The sequence below is a fragment of the Callithrix jacchus genome, chromosome 4 (assembly GCF_049354715.1).
Source record: "Callithrix jacchus isolate 240 chromosome 4, calJac240_pri, whole genome shotgun sequence".
NCBI lineage: Eukaryota > Metazoa > Chordata > Mammalia > Primates > Cebidae > Callithrix > Callithrix jacchus.
In genome coordinates this window covers 39,181,684-39,192,052 of record NC_133505.1, presented here as the reverse complement: position 1 = coordinate 39,192,052, position 10,369 = coordinate 39,181,684, and the positions used below count along the sequence as shown (strand labels likewise).

The 10,369-nt window shown below is 51.5% G+C and overlaps 1 protein-coding gene across 1 annotated transcript; it reads left to right on the top strand.

The window, feature by feature from the left end:
• The first annotated feature begins 5,739 nt into the window (after nt 1-5,739).
• Nucleotides 5,740-9,841, top strand: LY6G5C (lymphocyte antigen 6 family member G5C). The gene is made up of 3 exons (XM_035295250.3): nt 5,740-5,864; nt 6,839-7,006; nt 9,405-9,841. Exons 1-3 carry the CDS (start codon nt 5,744-5,746, stop codon nt 9,569-9,571), a joined length of 456 nt encoding a protein of 151 aa, XP_035151141.1. The 5' UTR covers nt 5,740-5,743; the 3' UTR covers nt 9,572-9,841.
• Nucleotides 9,842-10,369: the final 528 nt, after the last annotated feature.

Below are 10,369 nucleotides of genomic sequence, written 5' to 3'. Positions count from 1 at the left end.
CTTTCTGGCTAATTGTATGACTTCTCAAGTGTCCAGGGAGCCAGGGGCAGGTAGTGGGGAGAGCAGAGGCCCCAAAGGGCTGGGCTTTGGGAAACCCTAACTCTAGACAGCTAATATAACCCTTCCCATCTGTGTCCCCCGAGACCTTAAGCCCCCAACCTGAGCTATCCTCAGGCAGTGGCTCCCCAAACCTCCCCCTTCCCTGATATGCTACTGTTATCACAACTCTGCAGCCTCCCTGGCCCCTCTTTCCTCCTTCCTCAGTTCTTCCTACATACAACTACCCCAGAAGCCCATGGTTGCCCCCTCCTGCTTATACCTCATGAGCTTTCTAGGATGCAATTTCACCTACCCAGCCCTTCTACTGGTTTCCAGGTTTGACCTGCATGGTGTTACTAGCAGTACCCCCCAATTTTCCTTGCTCACCTCTTGTTATCTCTATGAGGAGTGAGGAAGGGCCTGCTTCCCATGTCTTATGCAGCAAACCCTGCAAACCCACCTGGCCATGTCGTCAAGTCTCTGTCCTCACAGCCTTTTTGCAGTTTAACAAACACAGGCCCTGCCAGGGACTGAGGGCCAGGTGCCAAGGACTTGTGTCTTCTCAGAGCCATACTTTGCCTTTTGGACAGCTCTGTTAGAAGATGCTTAGGTTGTACCTGAGGAACTTGGTTCCCCATAACTTCCATCTATCTCTAATCTTTAGACCTTGTGGAACACAATGAATGGGTCCCTCTTCCACCCATTGGTTTGTTGCCTGGCCACTTTCTTCATTTGGAAACTTCTCTTTTCAAATGAAAGACCCCAAGGTTTATCACCCTGAGTTCATTGTTTTGAGAAAGATGCTTAATGTGGGCAACAATGTTCTGATGTCCTAGATACAGTCTCTGGCTAAATTTCTGTGTCTTCTCCAACCCCAGTGCATGAAGCTCTTCTGTAATCCGGGAGCAGAGGCTCTGTGTGCCCCCATTAGTACTGCAACTCTGTAAGGGAAGGTATACTGAGTCTCCACTGGAAGTAGAGATCTGAGACTTCTCAGGTGATGTGATGCCTGAAATTTGGAGTTAAAGAGGGAGGTGACCACAGCTCCATAATGTTCTACCATTAGCAAACAGGTAGACAGCTGATACTGGTGCCCCTCTCCTCTGTTCCATTCCAGGGGGCAAATGTTGGGAAGTGTGGAAATGAAGCTCTGGGACCACTGCATAGTTCTGAATCCCACCTTCCCAGATCCAACAGAACAGTTAATCCCCTAGAAACCAAATTTTTGTTCAGCGAAGGGAAATGCCTTAAATGCAAATAGCTGCTGGGTACAGTGGCTCACATTTGTAATACCAGCACTTTGGGAGGCTGGGGCAGGAAGATCACTGGAGCCTAAAAGTTCAAGACTGGACTGGGCAACATAGGGAGACTCCATCTCTACAAAAAATTTAAAAATTGCCCAGGCATGGTGGCTCACACCTGTAATCCCAGCGCCTTTGAGATGCCAAGGTGGGTGGATCATGAGGTCAGGAGTTCAAGACCAGCCTGACCAATATGGTAAAACACCAGGGCACCAGGTGAGGCCCATCTCTACTAAAAATACAAAAATTAGCAGGCGTGGTGGTACAAGCCTGTAGTCCCAGCTACTTGGGAGGCTGAGGCAGGAGAACTGCTTGAGCCTGGGAGGCAGAGGTTACAGTGAGCCAAGATTGTACCACTGCACTCCAGCCTGAGTGACAGAGTGAGATTCCATCTCAAAAAAAAAAAAAAAAAAAAAAAAAGCAAGGCATGGTGGCATGCATCCATGGTCCCAGATATTCTAGAGGCTGAGGTAAGAGGATCACTTGGTTGAGTATCACAGGTGGAGGCTGCAGTGAGCTGTGTGATCATGCCACTGCACTCCAGCTTGGGTAACAGAGTGAGACTCTGTCTCAAAAAAGAAAAAAAGCAAATAAGGGGTGCCCAGTCTTACCTCCCATACCCTGGGGACAAAGGACATCCCTCCCTGGACATAGCCATTAGGGACTCTGCTGACCTGCCTTACTGCCACTTCCCCCCATCTTCCTGCATGTAATTGTAGAGAACAGTGGATGCCCTCAGGAGCCCTTAGATACCTGAAATATGGTAGGGAAAGGGAGGTTCAACATGTGAATTCTGAACCCCCCACCCAGGGGCCTCAGCCTACTTCAGATTACGAAATAAGGTTAAGAGCAGCTGTGTTTGTTTTCAGAACCAATCCACACCCAGGGGTGGGACCAGGCCTCTGACCACTCCTCACCCTATATAGCAAAGTTCCAGCAGTTCCAGGGGATGATCAGCAGAGACACAGACCCCCACAGTTGTTGGGGCACTGGACTCTGCTATACAGGGTACCAGGTAAGGCCTGAAAGTCCAGGCACCCTGAGGAGCTGGGCAAACTAGGAGAGAAGACAGCGCTGGGAGAAAGGAAAGTTAGACCATGATGGGAAACCTGGGAAGAAGTGGTTCCTGGCTGGGCCAAGAAGCCTCATCCTACCCTGTCTCATTGACCTAGGTTTAGCTCTGAGTGCCTCCAGTGTGAGGTGCTCGACTGGCTTTGGGCTGCCTGTTTGGGTTGAGGGTTTGCTTCTAGGAGAGGCGTGTGTTTGTCCCATAACTGTCACAAGCAAGTGAGGTCTTCTGAGGTGGAGGGCCCAGGAGGGTGGGGAAGTAGCCAAGTTTCCATCCATCCATCCATCCATCCATCCATCCATCCATCCATCCATCCATCCATCCAATTGACAAGCCATACCAGCTCCTTCAGGAATCCAGTCATTCATTTACATTTAGGTTAAAGACCCGCTCTCTGGTTCCTCTCCAGAAAGCAGTCTGGAGCCGCCCCCTCAACAGTCCCTGGCCCTCCCCGCCCGGGTCATCTACAGCCCCGCCCCCTCGTTTACCACGCCCCATTCCCCTAACCCTGGCGTTCGGTACCCCGCCTTCTTTGTTTCGGAATTCGGTTGCTGGTTGCTTACCCTCAGGTATCCCGCAACTCTAGGTAGGAGCACTCAGCAAGGATACTGTCAACTGCTGCTGTCGCCATGGCGACTGTTGCAACGCCCTTTCTCGTCACCCTAGGAAAACGGCCGCGGAACCCGTCACCATGGAAACGAACTCTCGGTGCTCTTGGCGCGGCCTGAGCTCGCCCTGCCGCGTGGACAGGGGAGGAGCAAAATGAAACAAAGGCGGGATTAATGACTCGAAGGCCACGCCCCCTCCGAAGAAGGCCCCAGCCTGCCACGACCTCACCCCTCCCCGAAATAGTAATTCGGGGAAATACCCCGCGAATACTGGGGGAGTGTCTTGCCCCCAGGTTCTCTCAAGACCCACGGGCTCTGTAACTCCACAGCAAGTCCTCCCGGACCTCTCAGGGCGATTGCCTCCGGAAGCCCAGCCTCAGCCTCTCAAAGCCTCTAGTCCTTGGCCTTTTCGTTGCGATTATATTCGAGAGGGAGCTTCAGAGGGCTCTGTGAGGTGCCCCTTTGCTTCCCCTTTGCCCTCTTCGCTTTAAGAGGAGCCCTGGCTCTCTGGTTCTTTTTGTCTATCACTCTGTGTACTCACTCAAGACATTTATGTTGGTGCCTGCCGCTCCTCCCCAGTTCTCCATTACTCTCTTTTCTCTAATACCATTTATTTTACTCTATTTATTTATTTAGACGGAGGCTGTCACCCAGGCTGGAGTGCAGTGGTGCGATCTCGGCTCACTGCAATCTCCGCCTCCCGGGTTCAAGCGATTCTCCTGCCTCAGCCTCCCGAGTAGCAGGGACTACAGGCGCCACCACCACTGGCTAATATTTTTGTATTTTTGGTAGAGACGGGGTTTCACCATGTTGGTCAGGCTGGTTGAGAACTCCTGACCTCGAATGATCCGCCCAGCTCGGCCTCCCAAAGTGCTGGGATTTCAGGCGTGAACCACCGCGACCGGCCAATTTATTTTGTTTTAAAAGCATTATCAATGTTGTTAGTTGAGACAGCTGTGGAGCGATCACTGCAGCCTCGACCTCCTAGGCTCAAGCGATCCTCCCACAGGCGCGCGCCACCATGCCTGGCTAATTATTTTCTACTTTTTTTTTTTGTAGAGATAGGGTCTCGCTAAATTTCCCAGGCTGGTCTCGAACTCCTGGGCTCAAAATATCTTCCCGCCTCGGCCTCCCAAAGTGATGGGATTACAGTTGTGAGCCACCGAGCTTCGCCCTAATACAGTTTTTAAATTCATTCATTCCAAGGTTCTCGGAGTGGATGAGGGGAGGGGGTGCGCTTAGTGGCGTGCGGTTTCCTCTCATATTTCTTCCTTCCTGCAGTATTTCTGGGCGGGCTTCTTCTGTTTCTTCCCATCTTCCCCCTTATCCTGAGACTGGATAATTCTTGCACAGGCTGGGAGGTAGCAGAGAAACCGAGTTCGAAGCCTCGACCCGAATCTTCAGACAGGAAATTGGAGCAGGTGGTGTAGTTCCTGGACGCTAAGGACCTCCCTCCTCCCCCCAACCCGTAGCCCAGCGACCCGAAAAGTAAAAACCATGAGTCTCCGAGTCAAGACTGACCTGGCAGGGTGGGGACCGAGTAGGCAAAGTTGGGGAGCCCAGGGGGTCCCCAGGGGAGGAAATGGGTGAGACGCCTGGGACCGCGGTCTCCAGAATTCGCCTGGGAGGGAGGGTGGCGCTAAGGCGCCGCCTGCCGGGGGAGCGGCGCCGGGCTCCGAGTGTCCGCTGGGGCCGGACGCTTGGGTCCCTATTCGAGGTTCACTCTTCCCAGGTTTCTTCCCCAGGGAACAGAGCTTGGGCAGGGGCCGCCCCCGCGTCCTACTGGAGTTCTGAGGTGCAGTCAAGCGGGAAGAGCGAACGCACAGCGCCAGATTCTGTGGGCGCCGGAGATCAGGCCCACTGAGCCACAGCTGAGCTTAGGCGAGGCAAGAACGAAGATGAGGTGGGGAAAGGCGCTGGGTTCCTGGAACCCCAAGGGGACACTGAACTGAGTACGTGTCGCTTGGGATCCAGGTGTCTTCATTTTGGGACGTCTGACAAGTGTCCCCAGGGTATGGGAAGTGGGACTGGGCACCGCATTTTTTTTTTTTTTTAAGACAAACCACGTTTCCTATCTTGGAAAATGGTGCCACTCACTTATGCAAGCCTACCCCTCGTTCAGTCCAAAAGCAAATCTGTCGTCTTCTAAATATATCTCAGGTTCATGAGCCTAGCCTCCTCGTCCCTGCCGGTCTTCTGCTGGACCAGTCCGCCATCTCGTGACCAGAGTCGGGAATAGCCCTACTTCCCGGCGGCCTCCACTCTCCCCGCAATGCAATGTGCAGCCATGGCAGTCTTTACACACAGAGATCAGATTAAGTTACTCCTCTGCCAGAATCTCTCTGGTCAGGGGTTTAACTGTCCAGGTGCTCCTGGCAGCACTCTGTCCTCCCCACATCATTGCTGGTTGACTTGTCTCCCCTGCTAGACTGTGCCCTATTAGGGTGGAAATTTTGTGCACGGTTGTATCCCAACACCTGATGCAGTGATTCAGTAAACATCTGTTCACTTAATAGGAAAGAAAGTTCCCCCTCTCATTCCCCTATTCCTGGGCTCCTGCCCTCAAGCAGGATGTTATGCACCAGAGTGGCCGTGGGTGAGGACATTCTGCTCCTCTGGCTGGCCTGGCACTGATTTCCACCCTGAGCTGGTGTTGTGTCTCTCCTTCCTCTTGGCCAACCACTCTTCCACCAATATAAGCCCACACTGGAGGCCAGCAGGCAGTCATGCATTTTATGGCAGGCCCTGCAAGGAGCCAGAGTCTGGGGCCTCTGTGCTTCCACAGCACCCCCCAAGCCCTGTACACTGTCTTCTTAATAGTGCTGGTCATGATGAGTTTGGCGTTTGGTAAGTGGCTCTAAGGGGTCAGAAGGGTCTCCTGGCCTACAGGATAGAGAAACCCACAGACATCGAGCGTCTGGGTCATCTGTCCAGGACGCTCAGGTAAACCCAGGCAGGAGGAGAGATGGGGATGGATGGGTTTGGTAAGGAATACCTGCTCATGGACTGATGTGCACTCTGAAGGAGAGTTCTTTCTTTCTTTTTTTTAGATTGAGTCTCACTCCATCTCCCAGGCTGGAGTGCAGTGGTGCAATCTCAGCTCACTGCAACCTCCACCTCCCAGGTTCAAGCGATTCTCATGCCTTAGCCTCCCGAGTAGCTAGGATTACAGGCACAAGCCACCACAACCAGCTAATTTTTGTATTTTTAGTAGAGATGGGGGTATCACCATGTTGACCAGGCTGGTCTGGATCCCCTGACCTCAGGTGATCTGCCCACCTCGGCCTCCCAAAGTTCTGGGATTATAGGTGTGAGCCACTGCACCCAGCCTCTGAAGGAGATTTCTAGTGATCACCCCAGGGCTGTCTCACTCCACAGCAGTGACCTGAATAGAGATACTGAAGAAATACTCTTCAGATCTGAGAGCAACACAGAATAGGGAGGGTTAGGGAGTGTGCTGGATGACAGAATCAGAATCCACAGGATAGAACAAGACAGTCCAGCCTGCTGGCCTCCCCACTTGCAAAGCACCATCCACAGAGACAAGGGATTCAAAGCATTTGTTTAGCACTTAATTCTGCCTCACACCAAGTGCTCTGCTGGGTCTGGGGACTGGTTAACGTGTGCTCTGGGCTTAGGACCACAGGAAAGAGGGGATGTATATACTTGCAGATGGGGAAGGACGCAGAGAATTGGGGCTTTGGTGGTTTTCTGAGATAGGAAGGGAAGGAACAGTGGGGTTGAGTGGCCTGGAATCAGGCAGTGGTGGGGTGTGAGGGAGAATGGGGTGTCAGTGGGGTCAGCACTTCTCTGTATTCTAGGTAAGTTTGTTCCTATCAATTGGGAACCCCCTCAACCACTTCCATTCCCCAAATACCTGCGCTGCTACCGATGCCTCTTGGAGACCAAGGAGCTAGGGTGCCTTCTGGGATCTGACATCTGCCTCACCCCGGCTGGCAGCAGCTGCACCACTCTCCACATAAAGAACGGTAAGTGGCCTTCTGCTGTGGGCCCGGCACTCTCCAAACTGAAATTCTCTCAGCCTCCTAAACTGTACCCCAAGATCCCATGACACTGCTCCAACAACCCTGTCTGTCCTTTTTTTTTCTGAGACAGTATCTGGGTCTGTTGCTCAGGCTGTAGTGCAATGGCACAATCTTGGCTCACTACAACCTCCTTACTATGTTCACCTCCCCAGTTCAAGCAATTCTCATGCCTCAGCCTCACAAGCAGCTGGGATTACAGGTGTGCATCACCACGAACTGGCTAATTTTTTGTATTTTTAGTAGAGATGGGGATTGGCTATGTTGGCCAGGCTGGTTGGTCTCAAACTCCTGACCTCAGGTGATCCACCTGCCTCAGCCTCCCAAAGTGCTGGGATTACAGGCATGAGCCACTGCACCCAGCCTCTTTCCTTTTCTTCAGAGCCACTCTATCTCCACTTCCACTACCTTCTCTCCTCAGTCTGTAGCTAAGTAGCTTCCACCCTATCAAGGTGCCCAGCCTTGACAGGGACCCTCCAGATCTCCAGGTGCCCTTGCCTGTCCTCAAGCTGCCTGCTCCCCCATCTCTCTGCAGTTACTGCTGGCGTTGCTCTTCTCCTGCATCCTCCACTCTTCTTCAGTCTCCTCCACGGAGTCTTATTTTCTCTGACCCTTACTGGTTCATGTTCACCAAGGTTTGGTCCTTAGCTGCCTTCCCACTTCATATACTCTCCCCAGAGGATTTTGCCTGCTTTGCTGGCTTCAACCAGCAGCCACATAGCACTTCCTTCTGAATCCGAATGTTATGTCAAACAGCTCTCCTCATATCCCATTGGCCATTGGCCATCTCCACCTTGCTGAAAATTGACTTCTTCTTGATGCCTGCTCTTATACAGATCCCCTACCTTTCTTCAGTTAGCAAAAACATAACACATAATATGTGTTAGGCACTGTTCTAAACACTTGCAATCCACTGAAGCAGGTATGATTACCATCCCCATTTTACAGATGAGGAAACAGAGATGCAGAAAGGTCATAACTTTGCCCCAGTCTCATAGAAGCTGAGCCAGGATTTGTGATGGCTCCAGAGACGGTGCTCTGAACAACCACTGCATGCAGCTGCCTGTGTTCAAATCCTCGTTACCCTTTTAACATAGCTGATGCATAGACATAGGTCAAATATCAGAGTATACGATACCATCAGTGCAAAGCCTCCCACTACTGCCCTAACCCACCTGGCTCCCCTGCATACATAGCCACTTTTTTTTTTTTAAAAGGATGATCCCTCCCGCAATGTTTTGTGCACATTCTACCCTGCACAAATATGCTATTTAGTATTTTTGCACCTCTTCTTTCCCCCCAAGATAGTAGCATCCCATTGTAAACATTATTTTGCACTTAACAGGGGAACTGAATGTTTCAATGTCAGGTTGTAAACAGCTTCCTTGTTTTATTGACCTGCTGTGTACTGCCCTGTAGCATGGGCATATCACAGCTGATTTCCCCATCCCACTATTGATGGGCATTTAGTCCATTTCTCTCAAGCAGGGCAGCAGCAAACATCCCTGTACATGACTTCTTGGGATGCAAGCACAAAGATTTTTCTCTATTACATATAACAGCGGGAGGCATCATCTTATTCTTACTTTTTGTCTGAAAAATAATGACAAAACACCTCCTTCCTGCTATTCAGCCTCCAAAACATTTCCCAGCTTTTTCTCACATGCTCCTGTGGTGCTAGTTCTTCCCATTTGACTCAGTAAGTCCCAGCTCTCCCTCCAACCAATACACTTCGAATGGCTCTTTTCCTCCAGCCTTGCATGGGAAGGAACTTCAAAGGAGTTACATGGCTGGTGAACACTGGGCAGCTCCACCTTTGCCTAACTCCAGGAATCTTTTCTTTTCTGAGACAGAGTTTCACTCTTGTTACCCAGGCTGGAGTGCAATGGCACGATCTCGGCTCACCGCAACCTCCGCCTCCTGGGTTCAAGCAATTCTTCTGCCTCAGCCTCCCAAGTAGCTGGGACTGCAGGCAGGCACCACCACGCCCAGCTAATTTTTGTATTTTTAGTAGAGATGGGGTTTCATCTTGTTGACCAGGATGGTCTCGATCTCTTGACTTTGTGATCCACCCGCCTTGGCCTCCCAAAGTGCTGGGATTACAGGCATGAGCCACCGCACCTGGCCTTTTCTTTTTTTTAAAGATGGGGTTTCACCATGATGGCCAGGCTGGTCTTGAACTCCTGACCTCAGGTGATCCACCCACCTCAGCCTCCCAAAGTGCTATGATTACAGCCACCACGCCTGGCTCAGGAATCTTTTCTTTTTCTTTATTTTGGTTTATGAGTGAGGGGATGAGAGAATCTGGGTCTCTGTATCACTGGTGTCTGTGGTCCTTCCCCAGTTAGTGGTTCTGACATCATGGTGAGTGACTGCCGAAGTAAGGAGCAGATGAGTGATTGTTCGAATACCCGAACTTCTCCGGTTTCTGGCTTCTGGATATTCTCTCAATGCTGCTTCCTGGATTTCTGCAATGACCCTCAAAACAGAGGGCACTATACCTTAGAGTGACTGCAACAACCTTTGGCATAAAATTCCATCAGTTTCCAGCCACCTTCCTGACTTCTCTCAGGGCTTGGCCAGGACTTCTAGTCCTTCATACCAGCTCTCCTTGCCTCCCTCCAGTCACGGGATCCCAGCCTTGGTCTTCCTCTTGGTTGACACCCTTCAACACCCTTACTCCCACTCTGCACCCCCCAGTCCTGCCCCTCCTCCCCCAGGTTTCCTCTGTTGTCCCTAGTCCCTGGGTGTTTCTCCAAAATAAATTTGTGTGCAAACTGTTTGGTTTGTCTCTTTCTTCTGGTGGAGGTGAAGGCTGAGGGAGGTGCACCTGCCTGACTGCCCTACCATGGGGGGAGGTAAGGGGCCCCTAGCCCTGCTGAGCTCTGCTCCTGCCCTGCCTTGGTATGTGATTCAGCTCTAGACCCTAAAAGGGGAAGAGGAAATGAAAGCATTCCTATGGTGAACGCCAGAAAGTCAGGGCATCCTCAGCAGTGCTGTCAGACCAGAGCTGCGTGGGGTTTGGAGGGTTTAGAGGGCTATGTTGGTGGGAGTTGGGGCTGCAAAAGGACAAGGCCCAGATAGAAGGAGGTAGGCGAGAAGGCCACTCTTGCTTTTTTTAAAATTTTTTTATTGTCCCACCTCTCTGCAGAAAGGCCACTCTTTTTTTGAGATGGAGTCTCACTGTCGCCCAGACTGGAGAGCAGTGGTGTGAATCTGCCTCCCTGGTTCCAGCGATTCTTCTGCCTCAGCCTCCTGAGCAGCTGGGATTACAAGCACATATTACCATGGCTGGCTAATTTTTTGTAT

What these genes read in the sequence shown, in the direction of transcription:
- LY6G5C (XM_035295250.3), top strand. Translation starts at nt 5,744, where the DNA reads ATGCATTTTATGGCAGGCCCTGCAAGGAGCCAGAGTCTGGGGCCTCTG. An exon ending in CATGATGAGTTTGGCGTTTG is followed by an intron (nt 5,865 to 6,838) that starts GTAAGTGGCTCT and finishes TCTGTATTCTAG; the next exon opens with GTAAGTTTGTTCCTATCAAT. An exon ending in CACTCTCCACATAAAGAACG is followed by an intron (nt 7,007 to 9,404) that starts GTAAGTGGCCTT and finishes GTCCTTCCCCAG; the next exon opens with TTAGTGGTTCTGACATCATG.